Source organism: Euphorbia lathyris, chromosome 10 (assembly GCF_963576675.1).
Source record: "Euphorbia lathyris chromosome 10, ddEupLath1.1, whole genome shotgun sequence".
Lineage (NCBI taxonomy): Eukaryota > Viridiplantae > Streptophyta > Magnoliopsida > Malpighiales > Euphorbiaceae > Euphorbia > Euphorbia lathyris.
In genome coordinates, this window is record NC_088919.1 from 68,734,411 (window position 1) to 68,759,650 (window position 25,240).

At 35.7% G+C, this 25,240-nt stretch overlaps 1 protein-coding gene and 1 long non-coding RNA gene across 4 annotated transcripts; one reads left to right on the top strand and one right to left on the bottom strand.

Annotated features, from left to right (window-relative positions):
• Nucleotides 1–13,394: 13,394 nt before the first annotated feature.
• Nucleotides 13,395–15,173, top strand: LOC136209464 (uncharacterized). Of its 3 annotated transcripts, XR_010677541.1 has the most exons (4): nt 13,395–13,768; nt 13,878–14,175; nt 14,411–14,536; nt 14,991–15,173. It is a non-coding gene; the product is annotated as an uncharacterized lncRNA (long non-coding RNA). The 3 variants fall into 3 exon arrangements; XR_010677542.1 differs by lacking the exon at nt 14,411–14,536 and having other exon boundaries at nt 13,873–14,175; XR_010677540.1 differs by lacking the exon at nt 14,411–14,536.
• An 8,274-nt stretch (nt 15,174–23,447) lies between these two features.
• On the bottom strand, nt 23,448–24,799 carry LOC136209590 (MADS-box transcription factor PHERES 1-like). The gene has a single exon (XM_066001109.1). It carries the CDS (start codon nt 24,698–24,700, stop codon nt 23,687–23,689), a length of 1,014 nt encoding a protein of 337 aa, XP_065857181.1. The 5' UTR covers nt 24,701–24,799; the 3' UTR covers nt 23,448–23,686.
• Between the last annotated feature and the right edge of the window lie 441 nt (nt 24,800–25,240).

Consider the following 25,240-nt stretch of genomic DNA (forward strand, 5'->3'; position numbering starts at 1 on the left):
GCACTACTATTGATTGAGACTTGTGAGTTGATAAAGTCACAAGCCTCACAAAGAAAAGTAACTGAGCAGACTACAAGTGGAGGAGCCAACAAGGAGTCATGTTGGTACCTTGACACTGGAGCAAGCAACCATATGACAGGTGACATGAGTTGCTTTACAGACATTGATCAATCCATTAATGGTAAGGTCAGGTTTGGAGATGGCTCAGTTATTGATATACATGGGCTAGGGTCAGTGTTGTTCCAATGCAAAAATGGAGAGCACCTAACTCTGTCCAATGTGTACTATATACCAAGATTGAAGAGCAACATCATAAGCCTTGGGCAACTTGATGAAGCTGGCAGTAGAGTTATCATAGAGGAAGGTACATTGAGGGTCTATGACAACAAAAACAAACTCATATTCAAGGTGAAAAGGCAGCACAACAAGCTCTTCATTGCAAACCTGGAGACAGCTCAGAAAATATGTTTAGTGGCAAGCTTGACAGATAAGGCTTGGCTATGGCATGCCAGGTATGGTCATCTGAACTTTCAAGCTTTGAGAAGGCTAACAAGTCAAAAGATGGTGCAGGGAATGCCCGAAATTGCTCAAGCAAACCAAGTCTGTGATGGTTGTGTGATAGGGAAGCAACACAGAACTTCATTCCCACAGAAAGCAGTGTTCAGGGCAACACAGAAACTTGAATTGGTCCATGGAGACTTGTGTGGACCAATTACACCAGCTACACCAGGAGGTAACAAGTACTTCCTACTTCTTGTTGATGATTATTCACGTTTTATGTGGGTAACACTACTGAAAGACAAGAGTGAAGCTTTTAAGGCTTTTAAGAAATTTAAAAGTCTTGTAGAGAATGAAGTTGCAGGAAAACTAAAGTGTTTCAGGACAGATCGAGGGGGAGAGTTCACTTCTCTTGAGTTCAAGAAATTTTGTGATGATGAAGGAGTGAAGAGACACCTCACAGCACCATATTCTCCTCAACAAAACGGAGTTGTTGAGAGGAGAAACCAGACTATCATGGAGATGGCAAGAAGCATCATGAAAAGCAAGCAGGTGCCAGCTAAGTTCTGGGGTGAGGCAGTGAAAACTTCAGTGTACATTCTGAATAGAGCTCCAACAAAGAGTGTAGAAAAGATGACACCATATCAAGCATGGCGTGGGAAGGCTCCAAATGTACAACATTTGCGTGTATTTGGGTGTCTAGCCCATTCCAAAGTAGTGTCACCGCATCTTACCAAACTCGAAGATAGAAGCATCAAGACTGTCCTGCTTGGTTATGAGGATGGGTCCAAGGCTTACAGATTGCTGGATCCAATCAAAGAAAGAGTCATAGTGAGCAGGGATGTTGTATTTGAGGAAGAAAAAAACTGGTCATGGTTGGATGATCAAGGAGCAGAGAAGATAGATTCTGGTGGGACTTTCACAGTCCAAGTAAGCCAAGAAGAACATAGAAGGAGAGATACAGATCAAATGCCAAATTTCCATGAGGAAAATGAAGCTGTAACTCCTCCTCAAACTGCTCAAGCTTCTCCTCAAAGCACACCAAGGACAAGCTCTAGTTCAAGCTCGAGTGAAGGGCACCAGAAATTCAGATCTCTACAGGAAATCTATGATGCAACTAGGGAAATAGATGAAGAAGCAGGACTGTGTTTCTTCTTGTCTATTGAAGAACCCTCTACTTATACAGAAGCTGTTAAGAACAAGAATTGGAGAGAAGCTATGGCATTAGAGATTGGTTCCATACAGAAAAATGGAACCTGGGAGCTATCTGACTTGCCAAAGAATCACAAGGCCATTGGTTTGAAGTGGGTCTTCAAGTTGAAGAAAGATCCAGAAGGGAATATAATCAAGCACAAGGCCAGATTAGTTGCAAAGGGATATGTTCAGAAATATGGAGTTGACTACAAGGAAGTGTTTGCTCCAGTAGCAAGGCTGGAAACAGTGAGGACTCTGCTTGCATATTTTGCACAAAGAAAGTGGGATGTCCATCATATGGACGTCAAAACGGCTTTCTTAAATGGAGAGCTAAAGGAAGAAGTGTATGTAGCACAACCAGAGGGGTTTGTAGATAAAGGCAATCCAAGCAAAGTGCTGAAGCTGCATAAAGCCCTGTATGGGTTAAAACAGGCACCAAGAGCTTGGAATGAGAAGTTGGATGAGTGTCTAAAGTCTCTGAGCTTCAAAAGATGTCCAATTGAGCATGCTTTGTACATGAGGAAGACAGGAGAAGATGTCACAATTGTGGGAGTGTATGTGGATGATCTCATCCTCACTGGCTCAAGTGCAGAACTCATTGAGAAATTCAAACGCGAAATGATGCAGAAATTTAAGATGAGTGATCTGGGGCTCCTGAGTTACTACTTGGGGATAGAGGTAAAGCAAAATGGAGAAGCCATAACACTGTGCCAGTCAGCCTATGCAAGAAAAATTCTTGAGAAAATGGGAATGGCAGATTGCAACATTTGTCATATTCCTATGGATCCAAGGTGCAAGCTGAACAAGTATGATGGAGAGCCATCAGTAGATGCAACCACGTACAGGAGTATTATTGGAAGCTTGAGATATCTGGTAAACACTCGTCCAGATCTTGCTTATTCAGTTGGAGTTGTAAGCAGATACATGGAGGCTCCAACCATTGCACACATGAGTGCTGTCAAGCAGATTCTGAGGTATGTAAGAGGAACACTTGATGTGGGATGTGTGTACAAGAAAGACCAAGCAAATGAAGATTTGGTTGGTTACAGTGACAGTGACCTTGCAGGGGACACTGATGACAGAAAGAGCACAACTGGTGTGCTGTTCTTCCTTGGAGAAAGTCCTATTACTTAGGTGTCACAGAAGCAAAGAATTGTGGCACTCTCATCATGTGAAGCTGAGTATATTGCAGCAACAGGGAGTGCTTGTCAAGGGATTTGGCTCACAAGACTGATGGAAAGCCTAAGAGGAGATGGACAAGTGAAGCCAGTACTGAAAGTTGACAACAAATCTGCAATTGCCTTGGCTAAGAACCCAGTCCACCATGAAAGGAGTAAACATATTGATACAAGGTATCACTTCATTCGTGAATGTGTTGAAAATGGTGATGTCAAGCTGGAGTATACTAAGACAGAAATTCAACTAGCTGATATCCTGACAAAGCCGCTTGGAAGACAGAGATTCGTTGAGCTGAAGGATAAGATTGGTGTGAGCATCATCAAAGATAAACAAGTTTAAGGGAGTGAATGTGAACTGTATGTTTAAACTTGTTCTAGAGTCAATTCAGTTAGTTGTGTTCCTGGTCTTTAGGAGATAGTTATCTAGAAGTCTATCTTTATGGAAAACAAATCGTGTGATTTAGTCATCCATAATACACGATGTTAGGTTTTCTTAGTTGTTGTTTTTGCGTAACAAACTCCACTCTCAAGTTGTATAAGTAGGAGGTGGAGTTGAGGTTTTTAACATGTATTTTTGAAATCATCTGTACTGCTGTTTTTCCTCATATATTGAATGCAGAAAGAATTTGCTTCAAACATCTCTAACTTGTGCTTTCAATTTACTGTGTTTATTTTGTGAGTTCTGAAGAGAAAACAAAGTTGGCTTTTTCCAACACAAATGACCAGCATTTGGTTCTTCCGTCTGCGTTGCTTTAGACGGCATTGAGAATTGCGAAAGGAAGAAGGATATTTGAAGAAGAGTGAAGTGTCAAAGAGAGTAGCGGTAGGAGAAAAGTGAAGCTTTATGTAACAAATAAGAAGTGAAAACATACAGGCTGATTGTCATCGTTATCCTAGAGTTCGCAGTTGGGTTGGGATTTTGGGTTTAAGAGAAGAGAAAAATTAATGTGGTGTTCTTATGTTGAATTGATTTTAGAAGTGAAAAATTAATAAAGATGAGAGAGAAGAGAGGAAGTAAAAAAAATAAGAAATTAAAGAGAGAGGAAGAAGATGGTGTATAAGGATCAAATTAACTCTTTTTTCTTTGATTTTTAACACCGTTAGTCAATTTGGTATGTGTTTGCTAACGGAATGAACCTCAAGGTATCATTTTGCAAACTTTTAAACCACAAGACTGCAATCGAAAACATGTGTAATCACAAGGTTTATTTTTGTACTTTTCCCTAGAATCTATATAGACTAATATTAGGGGGGACGACTGGCCGGAGGGGTTTGCCCCCTGTATCCGCCCCTGTGTTCAACCAGACCATTGGATTGCTTTTGGTGCGAAAAATTCATTTTAAACTAATAATATCCTGATCAGAGGGGCGAGGCACTAGTTCCCAATTGTTATTTGCAAGAAGGGCCTGAATATTTACTCAAACAGGTTGGGTCGATGTCACCATGATTATATGGGTGACTAGCGAAGAAGAAAATCATCCTCGATAATTTAACGTGGATGCAGCGGCGTAGACAGGGGCTTTAGGGCCGGCCTCTCCGGTCGCTGGAATTATCTTGATCCCGGGTAGTTTCGGGCTCCCCGTCGCAAAAAAAAATTGTCGGGATGTTGAATTAGCCCCTCCCAATATGGTCATTAAGTGTTAGGCTTGTCCTAAATTCAAAATTTCAATATTTTGGATCTATTTGGTATTTTCCAAATCTAAATTTCTATTTTTTTTTTTTAGGTTTATTAGGTCTCTTTAAATCCAATTTTCTAATTTTTTTTGTGCCTGTTAGGCATCTTTAAATCCAAATTTCTAATCGTTATTGGTCTTTTAAGCCCTTCTTAAATCCAAATTATTAATTTTTTTGGCCTAGTTAGCTCTCTCAAATCAAAATTTTTAATTTTTTTACCTGTTCGGTCTTTCCTTAATCCAATTTTTTTTACCGCCCAAGATGACACATTAAGTGTTAGTCTTGTCCAAAATTCAAAATTTTAATATTTTGGGCCTATTAGGTACTCCCTGAATCCAAATTTCTAAATGTTTTAGGTCTGTTAGGTCTGTCTAAATCCAAATTTCTAATTTTTTTTGTTGTGTTAGGCCTCCATAAATCCAAAATTCATTTTTTTTAACTATTAGGCCCTCTTAAAATCCAAATTTTTAAATTTTTTTTTTGCATGGTAGACCCTCTGAAATCAAAATTTTTAATTTTTTGTGTCTGTTCGGACATCCCTAAATCCATTTTTTTCCGTCGGAACTTTACAGAAAATCTAGCTTAATTTTTGCGAAATTGTACATTAATACTTAAAAATTGGTTCTTGACCACTCAAGTTAACACACACATATATAAAAAAATTGAGCTTTGATTTAGCAATTTTTTTTTTTTTTACTAACGCACGTGTAGAATCACCCCCAACCGAGAGTAATCCTGTATTCGTCACTGGACTTAGTTTAATTGTGTGTGAGTATGGTGGGCATGGCTATTTTATGAGGAATGAGTGAGGGTTATACAACTGGATGGTGGATGTTGGGCTCATGAAGTATTTTGTGTGGCATGGCTGTCATGGATCAAACTGGGGGATCAGTAGGTATGGAGGAAATAGGAGAAGTAGGCATACTTAAAAGCAAACCAAGAAAATAGTGCCACGGATACCATGTCATGGAACCGATTGAGCTAAAAGTTTTCAAGCTGATAGTTAAAGTCCTATCTTAGATCTTATATTGATCTCTGACACTCTCGATATTCGATAAATTTACAAGTGTAAACATATCTAATATCCAAACACAAGCAAATATCTCCCGAATGGTCGGACGATGGAACAGCATAAATAGACAATTTAGATCGAAAAGTAAATTTTTGAGAATTATACACGAACGAACATAGATAAATGCCACATCTAAAAACACGTAAGCTTTTATAATCGAGTTCTTCGTTGAAGAATTTAGAAAAGGGAGAGTTAACGAAGAATGTTAAATAGGCGAACACTGTGAAAGACATCAAAATTCCAATATTGTAAAGGAAGCTACAAATGACCCAAGATGGTAAGCTATTTGTTAATAATATATCTAATTTTCCTTTCTGAAAAGGGTGTTGTTATATCCAGCCTCAAATTCCCACATCTAGCCCCGTGAAAGGACGAAAATACCCTTTCATGGGTTTTGGGTGGGAAAAGACTATTGTTTTTACCTTTCTGTCATGCGGGGGTGTGGCTATCACGCCTCACCGTGTGGTCGCCTCACCGTGTGGTCGGGCGTGACAACCACACGCCCGACCGCACGGTGGGGCGTGATAGCCACACGCCCGCGTGTCGGGAAGGCAAAATTGAATTAATAAAAACTAAATTAAATTAAAAAAAAATTGAATTTTACCCACACGGACGTGAGGCCATCACGCCATTGCATAGGTGAGGGCGTGAGGCTATCACACCCTACCACAGGAGACGTCGTATGAATATCACGCCGTCTCCTGTGGTGGGGCGTGATGCTATCACGCCTCCACCTATGGTGCGGTGTGATATTCATACGCCGCACCAGAGGTGGAGGCGTGATAGCCTCACGCCCCACGTAACGAATCTGAATCCCCAAAAATCCAAATTGGAATAAACAAAACGTCTAAAAATCAACAAAATCAAACAGAATTTCGTAATACTAGTCCTTTTCCTTTGCCGTCCTTCTTCCGATCCATGTGTTTGTTGATAAATTAGTTCGGATTTGATCCAAGATAGTTTAGAGAGTTTGAGAGGGTTTGAGAATTTTTAAATTTGGTTAAAGGGTATTTTCGTCCTTTCACGGGGCTAGAGATGAGAATTTGAGGCTGGATATAGTAATTCACTTCTGAAAATGACATTTTGCTCGTGAGAGTGAGGATAAGCAATCTTATGTAAAATACCTTTGCATATAAGGAAAGGTTGGAGATTTGAAATTCTCCACTAAAATTTGAGTAATTTTTTTTGACATTGCCATTATATTGATTTGTTATTATGTAATAGAAGTTCATAAAAATGGAAGCAACATCACTTTTATCTTTGAGACAATAAGTCCGACTAAAACAAATGAACTCATCAATGTAATTAATAAAATAGCATTAACCCAAGCGAGATTAAATAGGGAAGGCCCCAAACATCCGAATGTAAATTCTGAAAAGCAAAAGTAGTAGTGCAAGAAATAAAAATATAAAGGTAATCTCGAAAAGTTGGCTAGAGGATATGATGAAGATGTCCTATCTAGAGGGAGCCTGGGGCCGGGCCTCGGGCCGCCAGAACGACCTTGACCCTCGGTAGTTTCGGTTTTTCTGTCTCAATTTTTTTTACAAGGGTGTTGAATTAGGACTGCAAAATGGTCCATTGGCTTGTCAAAAAAATTCAAAATTTCAATATTTTGGGGCCATTAAGTACTCCTTAAATCCAAATTTCTAATTTTTTTGGGCCTGTTAGGCCTCTCTAAATCCAAAATTCTATTTTTTTTTGTCTGTTAGGCTTATCTAAATCCAAATTTCTAAGGGGGCATTTGGTTCGCACAGGGGTAACGGAATGGAATCAAGAAAGGGCAACAAGGAGAAATGAATGGAATGATCTTGAATTCCCTTCTCTGTTTGTTTCAGTTCCACAAAGGGATTGATATACTCATTCCCTTTGTGACTGTTTGGTTCATATGAGGTAATAAACTAGAGTTGTATTTTTAATAATAATTTCTATATATACATGTGTCTATATTAATAAATTTATCACATGTAGAATGAAAATCAATTTATTCAACCATTAAAATCAAAAGTCGATAAAATTGATGAAACTGAAATAAAATAAATCAAAGAAAATGCATCAATGTTATATTTTAAAAAGAAAATAATTAAAAATAAATACCAAAACCGAATAATATGATAAAAGACAAATATTTGTCAAAATTATTTATAGAATAAAAAAGTAAAAACAAATAAGTATAAGTATCAAAAGTGAGATTAGTCTAGGGATAAAAAAAATATAAATAAATAAATATAAGGATCAAAATAAAAATCAAACAGTAAAAATTAGTCAAAAATGTTTTTTGAGAATAAATAAATAAATAATATATAAGTATAAGGATCAAAAGTGAAATTAATCCAAGTATTAAAAAAGTAAAAATGAATAAATATATGGAGCAAAATAAAAATTAAAAACAAAATAGAGACTAAAATAAAATTTTATCAAGGAGAGTAGATGTTCAAATTAGTGAGTGAGAGGGGAAAGGGAATGGAAACCCTTAGGGGGTTTAGGGGAATGAGATAGAGGAGTTAGGGGTAAACGCAAAACTAAAAAAGGGCAAAGAGAATAATTAAATTAACAAAATAAACACCCACAGAGGGAATGAAAGCCCTCATTTCCCTTACATTTTCTGAAATCCCCAAACAAAACACCCCTTAATTTTTTTATCATGTTAGACCTCTCTAAATCCAAATATATAATTTTATTTTCCCTGGTAGGCCTTCTGAAATCAATTTTTTTTTAATTTTTTTTACCTGTTCAACCCTCCCTAAATCCAATTTTTTTTATATGTTAGGACTATTAAACGAAATCTAGCTTAATTTTGAGAAATTGTACACCCATACTTAAAAATTAGTTCTTCACCATTCAAATTATAACACATATATATACAAAAAAAAAATGAGTCGATTTAGAATTAATTTTTTTTTTTTTTGCGAATGTACGTGCAAATCGCCCTCCCCACAGAGTAATCCTCTATTCACCACTGGGTGTGGTACTGATAATTTCCAAGACGATTATGACACCTTCAAATGAAACTTTTTCACTAGTGAGAGCTTGCTTCAAAGTGGCTACAACACATACAATCCATCCATACTCAGTTCGGGCAATAGGATTACCTTGGTAACCTGATACTTAGGAAGAAAAGGATTAGGACTAAACTAAAAAAGCACGAGTTATCGTTTTTAAATTTTTGTACAAATAATAATGAGTTGGTGAGTTTTGGAACTAAAACCATATCTCGAATATTTAAATTGAGAATTTTAGATTGACCAGAGTTAGAGATTTGCAAACATGATATGGAATGTGTTCTTAAAGATGTCCTAATCATGTGGTGCTAGCAGGGGCGTAGACATGAGGCCAGGCCTCTCCGGCTGCTGGAACCACCTTGATTTTGGGTAGTTTCGGCTCTTAATTTTTTTTGTATCGGGGTGTTGAGTTAGCCCACAAAATTGTCCATTAAGTGACAGTTTTTTCCAAAATTCAAAATTTTAATATTTTGGGCTCATTAAGTACTCCAAAAATCCAAATTTCTAATTTTTTTGGGCCTCTTAGGCTTTTATAAATACAAATTTCTATTTTTTTTGTTACGCCTATCTAAATCCAAATTTCTATTTTTTTTTTTGCTTGTTAGACCTCTCTAAATCCAAATTTTGAATTTATTTTCCCTGGTAGGCCTTCTGAAATCAATTTTTTTTTAATTTTTTTTACCTGTTCAACCCTCCCTAAATCCATTTTTTTTACATGTTAGGACTATTAAACAAAATTTAGCTTAATTTTGAGAAATTGTACATCAATACTTAAAAATTAGTTCTTCACCATTCAAATTATAACACGCATATATACAAAAAAAAAAGAGCAAGTTCGATTTAGAATTTTTTTTTTTTTTTTTTTTGTTGCGAATGTACGTGTAAAATCACCCTCCCAACTGCATAATCCTCTATTCGCCACTGGGTGTGGTACTCATAATTCCCAAGACGATTATGACACCTTCAAATGAAACTTTTTCACTAGTGAGAGCTTGCTTCAAAGTGGCTACTAACACATACAATCCATCCATCGGGTAATAGGATTACCTTGGTAACCTGATCCTTGAGAAGAAAAGGATTAGGACAAAACTAAAAAAGCATGAGTTATCGTTTTTAAATTTTTGTACAAATAATAATGAGCTAGTGAGTTTTGGAACTAAAACCATATCTTGAATATTTAAATTAAGAATTTTAGATTGACCAGAGTTAGAGATTTGTAAACATGATATGGATATGTTCTTAAAGATGTCCCAATCATGTGGTGCTGGTAGGGGCGTAGACAGGGGGCCAGGCCTCTCGGGTTGCTGGAACCACCTTGATCTTGTGTAGTTTCGGCTCTCTGTCTCAATATTTTTTTTTGTATCAGAGTGATGTATTAGCCCCCCAAAATGGTCCATTAAATGTTAGTTTTGTCCAAAATTCAAAATTTCAATATTTTGGGCTCATTAAGTACTCCAAAAGTCCAAATTTCTAATTTTTTTTTTGGGTCTCTTAGGATTTTATAAATCCAAATTTCTATTTTTTTTTCTGTTACGCCTATCTAAATCCAAATTTCTATTTTTTTAGCTTGATAGACCTCTGTAAATCCAAATTTTTAATTTATTTTCCCTTGTAGGCCTTCTGAAATCATTTTTTTTTATTTTTTTACTTGTTCAACCCTCCCTAAATACAAATTTTTTTTACATGTCAGGACTATTAAATAAAATATAGCTTAATATTGAGAAATTGTACATCAATACTTAAAAATTAGTTCTTCCCCATTCAAATTATAACACGCATATATCAAAAAATGAGCAAGTTTGATTTAGATTTTTTTTTTTCTTTTTTTTTGCAAATGTACGTGTAAAACTCCCCTCCAACTGAGTAATTCTCTATTCCCCACTGGGCTTGGTACTTATAATTCCCAAAACGATTATGACACCTTCAAATGAAACTTTTTCACTAGTGAGAGCTTGCTTCAAAGTTGCTACTAACACGTACAACCCATCCATACTCAGTACGGGCAATATGATCACCTTGGTAACATGATCCTTGAGAAGAAAAGGATTAGGACAAAACTAAAACACCTTGAGTTATCTTTACTAAATGTTTTTAGAAACAATAATGGGTTGGTGAGTTTTGGAACTTAAACCATATTTCGAATATTTCAATTAAGAATTTTAGATTGACCAGAGTTCGAGAATTGCAAACCTGACATGGAATGTGTTCCTAAAGATGTACTGGATCCCCAATCTTGTGGTGCTGGCAGGGGCATAGCCAGGGGGCTTGGGGTCCGGCCTCTCCGTCCGCTGGAACCACCTTGATCTCGGATGGTTTCGACCCCTCTGTCTCAAATTTTTTTTTTTATCCGGGTGTTGTATTAGCTCTCCAAGATGGCCCATTAAGTGTTAGACTTGTTCAAAATTCAAAATTTTAATATTTTGAGCATATTAGTTACTCCCTAAATCCAAATTTCTAATTTTTTTAGCCTGTTAGGCACTCCTTAAATCCAAATTACAATTTTTTTTAGTCTGGTAGGCTCTCTCAAATCAAATTTCTTAATTTTTTTTACCTGTTCGATCATCCCTAAATCCAATTTTTTTTTTTGCATGTAGGAATCTTAAACAAAATTTAGTTTAATTTTGAGAAATTGTACATTAATACTTAAAAGTTGGTTCTTGATAACTCAAATTATAACACGTATATATTACAAAAAAAAAAAAAAACAAAATTGAGCAAGTTCGATTTAGCAAGAATTTTTTTTTCGGCAACGCATGTGTAAAATCGACTCCCCCAACCGAGTAATCTTGTATTCGCTACTGAGTGTTGGCCCTTGTATTCGGGTACCATGGTTAAGAGATGCCCGAGTTGGGTCATATTGTTGCCAAGTCATGTATGTGTGAGGGCCGGATACAACATTGCTAGGCTGATTTATGTTTCAGCCATTTGAGTGGCTTTGAGGGAATTTATCAGCCCAGTGATTGACATCTCCACATCAAATGCAACGAACTCTATTTTAATTGGTTACACCCAGTCTTATGAGTATTTGTGTTTTCTGAGCGTTTGGTGGTCATATTTGGCAGGTGTCGAGACCCTTGAAGCATGGTATCAATAGATACTACCGGATTATAAATTTCATAATAGTCAAAATTTATTAAGGATAATTAAGGACTGAAGGGTGTTAAGATAGTCATCACTAAGATTTTGCAACAACAGAGGGAGTAGAAGATGAGGCGGGTAAGGATACCCTAATGCATCCACCGGTGAATCGAAGATGAGGCGGGTAAGGATACCCTAATGCATCCACCGGTGAATAGAGGATTCACTACAAAAAAAAAAAAAAGAGAGTTTTGGGTACAAATAGTTAGGGACAATTAAATTCGATTGTCCTTAAGTATGATTGTTAAATTAGTAATAGGGACAAATATTCATATAGTGCCTAATACTCTTAAACATTAGAATAGGGGACAAATTTATATTGATGAGTATTTATATAAAATAAATTAATTTTCAATAATAAAATAAGGGACAAACAAACTCTCTTTGTTTATTTTTCATTTCTCACTTTTGTGCTTTTCTCTCCGTGAAACGCTCAGCCCTTCTCTTTCCAATTTGCCAAATTGATTTGAAAATTTTCCAAACCCTCAACCCTCAGCTCTTCTCTTCGTAAATGGATTTGAAATCCTCCACTTTTTATTTGTTGTTGCTGAAGTTTCTACCTTAATGTTCTAATCGTCTCTCAATCGGTTGAAGATCGCATGTCGTTATCCTCTCCTCGTCGTTCACCATTGTTCCTCCACGACTCTCATTGATTGTCTCGCTCATGCCCTTTCTCCTTCACCATTGGTATATCTACTCTCTCATTCTCATTCTCTATAACTGTATATATCTATCTAGTTTCGAGTCTTAAAATTAGGTCAATTTGTTTTCGGTAAAATTTAATTAGACTCTTCCTGTTTGTTTTATTTGCAATTTCACTGTTCTGTTGACCCTTACCCCCAATGCAATGTATTTTTATTTGTGAATTTTATATGTTATGGGTATTTGAAAAGAGAGTATTGTCAGGAATTGCTGCCAAATGGGTCCAATTCTCCAGTGTTAATTCTCCAGTTTTATCAAGCTCTGTTTCAAAAGTTAGTAGTCTGGTGAGGCCTGATATGGATACTACAGGGATGGTAAAATTTCTTTTCATTCCATAAAGCATAGTTGAATCTTCAGATTTCATTCCACAAAAGCCCAACTATTATTTTTGTATAACTAAGAAGCTAAGAAGGAACAAATAGTGCTTTAAAATTATTGCTCTATATGTTCAATGAAGCAAACTCTGGTAACCTTAGAAAACTCCATGATAATGTAGGTTAAGGATGATTTTCATGAAAATTTTCATGTTAATTAAAGATTCAAGCCATTTGTGTCAAGTCTGATGCATTTGTTTCTTATAGCATGAGAAGTTCTAATAGCAAATTCTAGAATTTAAAGCATATTGTTTTCTGCCTTATTTTTGTATGCCAAATTCCAAAAGTTGTATGCTTTACACTTACACACCATGACACATAATGTTTTCGGGTGTTCAAAGCTGCGACTAGATGCTGAATTAACTTCTTAAGCATGGACTAATTAAAATATATCCCAACCAATATACAATGTCCATCATCTGTACAAATCAAGTTTGACATTATATTAGCACATTTTTAATTGTCTCTCAAGTTCTGTGTTTCCATTATGTTGGCAGGGTCTGATTGAGCTTCTTATCAAACTTTCTTCTGCTTCAATTGTGGTTTCAGCACTCTTCACGAGCTTAATATACCTTAAACAATTGATAGACCAAGTTTGTTTTTAAATTTTTGGATTTTTTCTTTAAAAAAAGGATTTTACCTTTTCGCAATTCTTATTTTTTTTTTCACAGCCATGGATTTTAAAGAACAGAGGAAATTCCAGCTCCGCAACTATTAACTTTCTTTGAAACCATTTGTATTGGTCAGCGTTGTTTTACATTAGTTGCTGATAACATCAACATTTTAATTGCAGAAAAATTAGAGAGGAGAAAGCAAGAGGATGAACTAAAAAGGTGCAACAACTAGAAGAGAACTTTGAGCATGTGTAGTTAAAAACTTGCTCTGTTTCATATGCCTGCACCTTCACATGAAATTAGAGTATCTGTTGAATGTTCAAAGGTACTTCCAAGGTCTTAATAAGATACTTTATCTGAAATAAGCACATAGTTAAGATCAGTTTCTCATTTGCCTAATTTTGGTATTGCTTTCGGGAGCAATGGAAGAGCAGTATAGCCAGTTCTAAGTGGAAGACAGGTCGAAGATAGAAGATGATGAGGGTGGTCACATTGATAAGAGGATGAGAAAATGGAAAGAACGGAAATAAGGATAAGAGCTCAAAGTCACACTATGAGATGGAAGAAGCCGAAATAAACATGATGGGTGATCATAAAGAAGTAGAAGATGAAGATGGCAATGAAAGTTACAGGGAGCATAAAAATCAGATGGATCGTGATGACGATGAGGAAGAAAATGCTCAGAATCTGCGAGAAGCTGGTCTTGAAGATTATGATGCAGAGGATGAAGCTGTAAGAATTTACTTTTCCTTATGTTTCAGTCTCTAAGAAAGAATATCTTCATTTTAATTATTTCCAATAAATGTTTTGATCGTAAGCTTTCATTTTATTAAAATAACTAAATAGGACTTTAATGGGTTATGCTTTAAAGTCGATCATTATTTGGTGCTGCTAAATTCGTTATTGCACATGCCATAGTTATTCTTCTATCGCTTGTGCCTTGTGTAATATTTGTGTTGTTACGTAGTTAAACAGGCCATGTTGGACAGTTGTTGCTAGTCCCAATATATGATGTATGCTCGTTTGGGAGAACTTCGTACACTCATGATGCTGAAGGCTTTGAACATGTTTAATTTATGTCTTATACAATAAAGTAAGATGATATGTTCTCTCATACTTGGTGCTATATATTAAGCTAAATTATACATTGTCTTGATGCTAGAATTAGAATATTTATAGCTTGAATTTTAGAGTGATATGTAGTATTCTAGGGTGATAATTGGGTTTAAGTTATGGAAAACCTTATCCCTGCTAATACTAAGCTAAAATTGGCTCGTGGCTTTATACTTCTATAATTTATGTTTTTTACTTATAAGAAAATTGATTTAGGGAAGTCCCCATAAATTGATGGATTTACTTTTATGAATTTAAATAGTTAATGAATAGTCAATTGTAGATTATTGGTGAACAAGTGTTAATGTTATAACATTATAATATCTGTATGATCAGACAGAGCAGAAATGTATTTGTATGATAAAGATACTATACTTTCTTTATATTGTTACGTTGTGAAAATATAATGATATATTTATGGACTTCTTTTGCAGATGGAACACCTTACACTATTTTAATCATTGTAGATTAACAAAGAGGTGAGCAGAATGAAACTCTTTAATGCTCAAGAGGCGTTTGAATATTGTTTTATTGATCATAGAAATTATTGTAGGGCATATTTGTACTATAATGTTGTTTGGAAAGAACAAGCTCAATGGATATGTACTATTCCGTTTTTTAATCATTTTCTCTTGAATATTACCGTTAAATAATAAATTATTGTGTTCATAATCAGCTTAACCTTGTGATTTTTTTTATGTCTATATATGAGTGTTTGGTGTGTTGTTGAAAATGAACTAGTAAATTGCTAGTTTAAAATGGATAATTTATTTGTTTTGCTTAATAATTATCATATTATTTTTTGGGGATGATTGTTGTATCTTATTGTAGGGATGAAATTTTTATCAGTATTATATGGAGACGACATACCGTCCTTAGGAATGTGGACGATAGTCGTCCTTAGGAACGGGGATGAAATGTCGTCCCTAAGAATAGGGACGATAGTCGTCCTTATAAACGGGGATGAAATGTCGTCCCTAAGAATAGGGATGAAATGTCGTCCCTAGGAACGAGGACGACAGTCGTCCCTATCAATTGGGACGACAGTCGTCCTTAAGAGCGGGGACGACAATCGTCCCTCTAAATGGGGACGACATCATTCTTTTCATCCCCTATAGAATCAAGGACGGAGGAAACAAGGACGAAAAATGGGGACGAAAAAATTGTCCCTGAAAATATAGGGGACAAAATTTTATGTTTTTGGGGACGAATTTTTCCGTCCCTGAAAGTGTTATTTTTTGTAGTGATTACTCGGTTGGGGTGTTAGAAAATAAAAGGACTAGAATTGATATTTGGCAAGGACTTGATTTATTATTTTGAAGAGGATAAAAGAAAAAATGGCACAAAAGCTTTTCTACTTTTTTATTGATAATTTTGGCACACTACATTTCATAATACATATAGTTCTAATTTACAGAATAAAATTGCCAACAATACAAACCCTACTTTTTCCACACAAATTTGACTTGATTATAATCCATACAAATGTATGAATCAAAGGCTTCCAACAATGCCCTTATTGACTATGCATATAACCCACACAAAAAAATCAACATAGTAGGACCAACATATTAATTGGTGTTTGAATTTCAAACACATCCATATGTGAATTTCATAACCTTTTTTTTATTATTATTTATATAAAATTATGTTTATTACTTTAACATGCCCCCTTAAACTTAATTTTTCGTGACTCCCAGTTAAGCTCTCAAATGACTGAACACGTCATACTTCAGCGGCTTCGTGAAAATATCTGCAATTTGATCTTGCGTCTTCACGTACTTCAGTGTCACCTCCTTTTGCTCAATACCTTCCCGAATAAAATGATACCTCGTATCAATGTGTTTACTCCGGTCATGAAACACTGAATTTTTAGCTAATGCTAGTGCAGATTTATTATCGATAAAAATCTCCGTCGGATCATTTTGAGTCATCTGAAATTCTTCTAGCAATTTTCGGAGCCAAATTGCATGACACACACATGAAGTTGCAGCAACATATTCAGCTTCACAGGTTGACAACGTCACAATTGCCTGCTTCTTCGAACTCCACGTAAATGCAGTATCACCCAGAAAAAATACAAAACCAGTTGTACTTTTTCGGTCCAATCACTATCACAGTATCCAACTAATTTGAAATCGTCAGTTTTTGAATAAAGTAATCCCAAATTAGTTGTACCTTTCATGTAACGGAGAATTCTTTTTGCTGCATTCCAATGTGACACCGTTGGGGCTTCCATGTATCGACTTACTAAGCCGACTGCATAAAGAAAATCCGGTCTCGTGCACGTCAAATATCTGAGACTTCCGACCAAGCTACGGAATAATATCGGGTTGACTCTGTCTCCACCTTCATCTTTTTTCAACTTAATTCCACATTCGACTGGCGTGCTGACAGAATTACAATTTTCCATCTTGAACTTGTTCAAGATCTCTTTCGCAAAACCACTTTGAGAAATAAAAATTCCGTCGACATTCTGCTTCACTTCAACGCCAAGATAATATGACATTAGACCAATGTCAGTCATCTCGAACTCACGAGCCATGGTCTTTTTAAACTCTTCAAACATCTTAGGATTGTTCCCTGTAAAAATGAGATCATCCACATACAAACAAACAAGTAACATATCTTCATTTTTCACCTTTGCATACAGGGCATATTCATGTGGGCATTTGACAAAATCATTTTCTTGAAAATATTTATCAATGCGACTGTTCCAGGCTCGTGGTGCTTGCTTAAGACCATAAAGTGCCTTTTTCAATTTTAGCACTTTATTTTCTTGACCTTTCACAACATACCCAGGTGGTTGCTGGATATAAATTTCCTCTTCCAGATATCTGTTGAGAAATGCGGATTTCACGTCCATTTGATGGATTCTCCACCCGTGTTGAGCAGCTACAGAAATTACCAGTCTGATACTCTCCATTTGAAAGGATAAAACTGTAGCCGTTTTCTTTTTCACCGGTCCAATCCCAAACTGCTTCTTCATCAATGGTGACATCTCTACTGATGATAATTTTCTGAGTCTGCGGATCGAACATTTTGTACCTTTTGGAATGTTCAAAATAGCCCACAAACAAATATTTCTTGCTTTTATCATCTAGCTTCTTGCGTTCTTCATCCGGTATATGGACATGAGCAACACTGCCAAAAACACGCAAATGAGAAATATTGGGTTTTATTCTGCTCCATGCTTCTTGTGGAGTTTGATCCCAAACACTGATAGTTGGCGATCTGTTCAACAGGTAGACAGCACAGTCTACTGCTTCGGACCATAACTCCTTTGGTAAATTTTTGCTTTTTAACATGCTCCTCACCATGTTGAGCACAGTTCTGTTCTTTCTTTCTACTACGCCATTTTGTTGAGGTGATCTCGAGACTGAAAGGAAATGACGGATTCCATGATCTTCACAAAATTGCTTGAAAGAGATGGACATGTATTCACCGCCTCTATCTGATCTGAGTGCCTTAATAAAATGACCACTTTCTTTCTCCACTTGGACTTTGAATTTTTTAAATGTCTCAAATACTTCTGTTTTTTCCTTCAAAAAGTACACCCAAGTTTTTCTGCTATAATCATCAATGAAAAGTAGAAAATATTTATTTTTTCCCAGGGACTGTGGAGTGATCGGTCCACACACGTCTGTGTGAACTAGCTCAAGTGGCGCCTTTGCTCTTGACATGGACTCCTTTGGAAAACTGGTTCTGAATTGTTTTCCAACAAGACATCCTTGACACAGTTGATGAGGCTGGTCAATATGAGGCAATCCTTTTACCATCTGCTTCTGTCCCAACTGCTTCAGTCCTCCAAAATTGAGATGTCCGTACCGTAAATGCCAAAGCCAGGGGGGACTTTGCACACAAGCTTTCAAACATTTGGCCACGTCTGTCTGAATGTTAATTGTGAACATTCTGTTTCTCGCCATGGGTACTCGTGCAATCAGCTCCTTTTTCTCATTCAATAGGAGTAGTTTCCGGTTAACCATGTGAACTTCATAATTTTTCTCCAGTAATTGTCCCAAACTCAAAATATTTCTTTTCATGTTGGGAACATAATAAACATTATCAATAAACTGGTGAGCGCCATTTTTGAGCCGAATAAGAATTGTTCCTTTGCCTATAATAGGAACCTTGGAGGAATCTCCAAATACAACATTACCGCGAACGAATTCATAGAGCTCCACGAACATATCTTCTCTTCGTTTCTCAAATCGCTCCTCTCGTGCTTGTAGTGACCCTACAACTTCATCAACGGACATTTCGCTGATGTCCCTGGACTCCTCCATAGCCACCACTACATAATCAAACTTTGGTAGTAGTGATCGCATATTTTTTTCAACAATTCTGGACTCTTCAACTTTTTCTCCATACTGCCGCATCTGATTTACGACAGATTTTACTCGGGATGAGTAATCACTAATGGTCTCCGTCTCTTTCATCCTCATCATCTCAAATTCTCCTCTCAGCATCTGCAAACGAACTTTTTTAACTTTTTCCTCCCCTTGAAGAGAAACTCGTAGGATTTCTCACGCTTGTTTGGCGGTCGTAGCTTCGGCTACTTTCTCGAACATTAATTTATCCAAACCTTGATGGATGAGAGTAAGCGCCTTTTGATCGCTTTTGCGATTTTTCTGCAGAGTATCTTTTTCTGCCTGTGTCAACGCTGCCTCGTTGCCTGGGACTACGTAGCCTTTCTCAACAATATCCTAGACATCTTGACATCCGAGTAATGCCTTCATTCGAATACACCAATTTGAATAATTGGTTTTGGTGAGCTGAGGGTATTGATAAGGAAGTTTGAGACCATCTGATATTTTTTATAGGGTCTGTTTGGCGGAAGACTGACTCTCGTAATATGGCTCTGATACCATTTTGTTAGAAAATATGGCTCTGATACCATTTCTACTTTTTTATTGATAATTTTGGCACACTACATTTCATAATACATATAGTTCTAATTTACAGAATAAAATTGCCAACAATACAAAACCTACTTTTTCCACACAAATTTGACTTCATTATAATCCATACAAATGTATGAATCAAAGGCTTCCAACAATGCCCTTATTGACTATGCATATAACCCACACAAAAAAATTAACATAGTAGGACCAACATATTAATTGGTGTTTGAATTTCAAACACATCCATATGTGAATTTCATAACCTTTTTTTTTTATTATTATTTATATAAAATTATGTTTATTACTTTAACAGGGGGAAGGGTGATTTTACACACGTGTTAGCAAATAAATATTTTTTTTTAAATCAAACTTGTTCATTTTTTTTATATATGCGTGTTATAATTTGAGTAGTCAAGAACCAACTTTTAAGTATTAATGTACAATTTCCCAAAATTAAGCTAGATTTTGTTTAAGATTGCTAACATGTAAAAAAATTTGGATTTAGCGAGGGTCGAATAGAACAGATTAAAAAAATAAAAAATTTTGATTTGAGAGGGCCTATAGGCCAAAAAAAATTTAATAATTTGGATTTAAGGAGTGACTAACAGGCCAAAAAAAATTAGAAAATTAGATTTAAAGATGCATAACATGCCAAAAAAATTAGAAATTTAGATTTAGGAGTACGTAATAGGTCCAAAATATTAAAATTTTGAATTTTAGACAATCATAACACTTAATGGGCCATCTTGGGGGGCTAATTCAAGACCCCAATAAAACAAATTGAGATAAGGTGGCCGAAACTACCCGGAAACAAAGTGGTTCCGGTGGCCGGAGGGGCCCGGGCCCCAGGCTCCTCCTGTCTATGCCCCCTGGATGCACCAATATCATGGAGGATCGTTTTGAGCTTTTGTAACACGTTAATTAGTTGAAAATTTTTAGTGCCAGAAACATAAGCAAACATACTTTAAATATTTTGCCGAATTAAAAAATATTAATGTTTAATTCTATTATTAAATCACAAAAAAATATGAAATCTTTTGTTTTAAAACCAACAAAGATACAATTGGTACAGAATAAGGCATAAAATATCCGTATTTTATAATGAAGGGTGATTTTACACGTGTGTTAGCAAACAATATTTTTTTTTTAAATCAAACTTGTTCATTTTTTTTTATATATGCGTGTTATAATTTGAGTAGTCAAGAACCAACTTTTAAGTATTAATGTACAATTTCCCAAAATTAAACTAGATTTTGTTTAAGATTCCTAACATGTAAAAAAATGTGGATTTAGCGAGGGCCGAATAGAACAGATTAAAAAAATATAAAGTTTTGATTTGAGAGGGCCTATAGGCCAAAAAAAATTAATAATTTGGGTTTAAGGAGTGACTAACAGGCAAAAAAAAATTAGAAAATTAGATTTAAAGATGCATAACAGGCCAAAAAAAATTAGAAATTTAGATTTAGGAGTACCTAATAGGTTCAAAATATTAAAATTTTGAATTTTAGACAATCATAATACTTAATGGGCCATCTTGGGGGGCTAATTCAAGACCCCGATAAAAAAAAAATTGAGATAAGGTGGCCGAAACTACCCGAAAACAAAGTGGTTCCGCTGGCCGGAGGGGCCCGGGCCCCAAGCTCCTCCTGTCTATGCCCCTCGATGCACCAATATCATCGAGGATCGTTTTGAGCTTTTGTAACACGTTAATTAGTTGAAATTTTTTAGTGCCACAAACATAAGCAAACATACTTTAAATATTTTGCCGAATTAAAAAATATTAATGTCTAATTCTATTATTAAATCACAAAAAAAAATATGAAATCTTTTGTTTTAAAACCAACAAAGATACAATTGGTACAGAATAAGACACAAAATATCCGTATTTTATATTGTGTCTGAAATGGGTAAATCACACCCATGGGGACTGAAATTTACTCATTTTCACATTATGGCCACTGAACTTCATTTCTTCCCGGTATGGCTACTTAACTTTACACTTTTTAACACTGGTGGCCACTCAATTTTAACTAACTTCTCAAAATGACATGTTAACGATCATTAACGACCTCAAAATGAAAATATTCAAGAATTAAAGTTGTTCAGAACGACATTTACCATGAAACTACTTTTTATTTTCGAAAATCACAATTTTTGAAGCTTTCTCTCTCTAAAAATTCATTTTCTCTCTCCTAACCAAACAACACCAAAATGACCTCAAAACGAAAATTTTCAAGAATTAAAGTTCTTTAGAATATCATTAACGCTTGTATTTTTTAATTTTAGCCGACAATGGTCGTTTTGAGGAGTTAAGTGTCCACTGGTATTAAAAAGTGTAAAGTTCAGTGGCTATACCGGAAAGAAATGAAGGTGAGTGACCATAATGTGAAAATGGATAAAGCTCAGTGGCCATGGGTGTAATTTACCGTGTCTGAAATTGACCAAACTTGCCACCAATAGGGGTAAAATTGCTCTTTCCTGCCCACATTAGGGGTAACGTTGCACAATTTTAGACGCTAGGGATAAATTGCTCCCGACTGTAAATGTTAGGGGTATTTTTGCACCTTACCCTAAAACAAATCAAAGATATGAAGAAATGAGAAAGAATGAAAATCATGAACTGGGTTTGGAGACCTAATTGATTGAAAGACTATAGTTTAAGGTCGAATAAACTTTATGCCATACATATTTATGCCAAAGTTATAGGAAAACAAATTTCAATTTCATGTTTTATAGTTGAAGAAGCATATATCTATGCCTTTTCCTTACAATTTTTCCCTTTTAGAGCTACTATTTTGCTTTTCATCTGCAAGGACTTTCCAAACAATAATTTAGAAAGACTTGGGATTATCAATTGCATATAACATTGGCAGTATTTTCCAACTTAAGTCAATCAAATTGGACCTCCAAATTACCTAATTCATCATTGCTCACCCACACAAAATCTATAAATAATTTAAAGCCTTCAAAACAAGAATCAATTTCATTTAAGTACAACTTGTTGAAATTTTATTGGAGCTTCAGTTCTTTTGTTTGATAAGCCTTCAAAACAAGAATCAATTTCATTTGCCAAATTTGCTCCCATTCCTTTAAATGAGTTTTCTTCTTGCAATTTCTTTACCCATTCCAATTCAAGCCTTTTGAAGGAACAAACAAACTGTAGTTCTCAGCTCATTCCCTGCTAAATGCTTCTAATTATTTAAACTGTAGTTGGATCTTTCTAATTGTTTATCTTAACTAATTTCTCAGGAATTTTCATTTCCACACAGACTCTTTTGCATTTCATAAAGTGATTTGAAACGATTAACTAAGTACATATACTTTAAACACGTTTTAACTAAGTACATCTACTACTTAATGCTTGATGAAAGTAGGCAACAACAACAAGCTTCATAGTTTTCATTGTTTCATTAAGAAGGTCCTCTAAGATGGCACCATTACTTTTTCCAGTACTGCACGGCTGAAGGCCACATAACTTTCAATTTGGTTCCAAAAGTTCACCAAACCCTTGGTTATTCTGGTAAATCATTATATTAAACATCACTCGAACTAAGAATGGAAAATCTTAAGGAACTTATCAACTATATTGTCAATAACTACACAGCAAAGAACATCACTCGAATTACAACACACAAACTTTTAACTTCAAAAAGCTTATCAACACAAAATTATGTAATTAAGTAATTAAGAGAGTGTCCATTATACATTGTTAAAATCAATACAAAAAGATTGAACATGTTTACTATTCAATATTCAACACAAAAAGCTTATCAACATAAAATTAAGGTTAGAGATAATTCATATTTAGTGGTTATCAGCACAAAGATCTTATCAACAACACAAAGTGCTAAGCTAGTTGGGTATAATTATACCCAACTAGCTTATCAACACAAAATTATGTAATTAAGAGAGTGTCCATAGAATTGGGAACAACACAACAGGTGGAAACTTAATTTTGGATAATTATTAAAAAAGAGGACAAAAATATAGAAGCAGAATCACAAGTCTTTTCCAGAAAATCAAAATCATTTGAGCTAGATACCCATACAAATGGTTTCTAATAATAAGTTATTCATCATTTGATATAGAACTGAAATAGAAGGCTGAACCAATTTATTTATAGTTCAAAAGTTCTAGATAGATAAATTTTGAAGACAAAAACAATAAATAACCAAACAATAACAACATGATATGAGAAAAATCCAGATAACCCCTAATATAGTGATTCATGGAGACGTATTTGGTGGCCATGGAAGCCCAACCAAATATCCAAATAACTTTGCACCGGAGGAAACGGTGGCAGGAGGCTGAATTGGGTCAAATCCTAAAAAATTTGCATTGGAATTGGAAGAACTACCTCCAAAATCTCCCCCAATAGCCCCAATTGCAGAAGGGTTCGGATTAGGCGGAGTTGTAATTGAAAGATCAAAATAAGGATTACCTTCAGTTGAAGAAAGTCCAAGACAAAGACCAAGAGCTCCCACATCACCTCCAATCTGATATCCCTGTGGCGGAAGAGGTGGAGGAGCACCAGAACCAGAACCACTTCCTCCAGCAACATTATCACTTTTCCTCACCATATCCAAAAACCACTGATCCCGCATCATAGAACCAATAGGATTAGCCCTAAATACACCAGCTTCTTGTTGAACCCTCTCTTCAAACCTAGGACGCGGAAGCCGGGGCGGCCCTGGAGCCACCTCAGCCCCTGGCTGCACCACCGGAACAAGAGGATGAGTTTGTTCAATGTAACCAATCCTCTTCTTAATATCATCCCTTCTTTCCCCAATTAACAAAGCTAAATACCGTTTTTCAGTCGGTTCCAAACAATTATAATCAAAATCATGGACTTTCAGCTTATTCATGAGTAAAGACAATTCACCTTCTCTCTTCTTCTTGGATTCCTTCATTTTCTGCTGCTCAATTTTTGAAATCCTCTCCCTCAGGTAGCTGTCTAGGTTCATCATTTTTTTGAACCTCTTCAATTCAGGGATGCTTTGGAACTCGGCCATCATCTCCACCACCTCCGACCGGGACGGCCAAATCATCGGCTCAGCCTCATCTGGGCTGTAAATAATCACAAATGCGTTAATACCACAAAGTGTGGTTAGCTCCTGCACTTTCTTGCACAGCCCAGTTCTTCTCTTCTTCAGACTAGCTTTTCTTGCTGTGTCATTAGCTATCCACGCTATCTTCACCTTCTCTCTGGTCATGCTTGCTATGTTCTCCCTTATTCTCATTAATTTTTTCTGTGTAGTAAAACCTAGCTTTGGTTGCTGTTGTTTATATAATAGAATGAAGAAGGTAGGAGTATAATAAAATAATATTTTTTTAGGGCAAAGTTGGGAAATGTTCATAGCTAAGTTGGGATTGCCATTTCTAACCAAAATGTAATTATCAAGATTCTGACATATTAGCCTCTTTTTGGCATGTAGTTTATATCTTTGCTGGATTATATCTTTGCTGGATTACATTTTTGGTTGATTAACTTTTTTTTTTGTATTTTTTATTTTTTTACATTTTCTGTAGTCAAACAATGTTATCATTTGTAATTGTTAATTGGGTAATTGAGTTAGTTGTGTTTTTACTAGGGTTGTTAATGAACCGAACTGCTCATTTGGTGTTAGGTTCTATTGTACTCGGCCCGATTTTTAAATGAGCCGAGCTTGAGTACGGAGAAACTCGGTTAGAAAGCTCGCATGTAGACTCAGTTATAAGGTGGTCTATTTGGTTCGATGATTTTTTTAACAATAATATTTTTATCAAGAGGAATATAACCA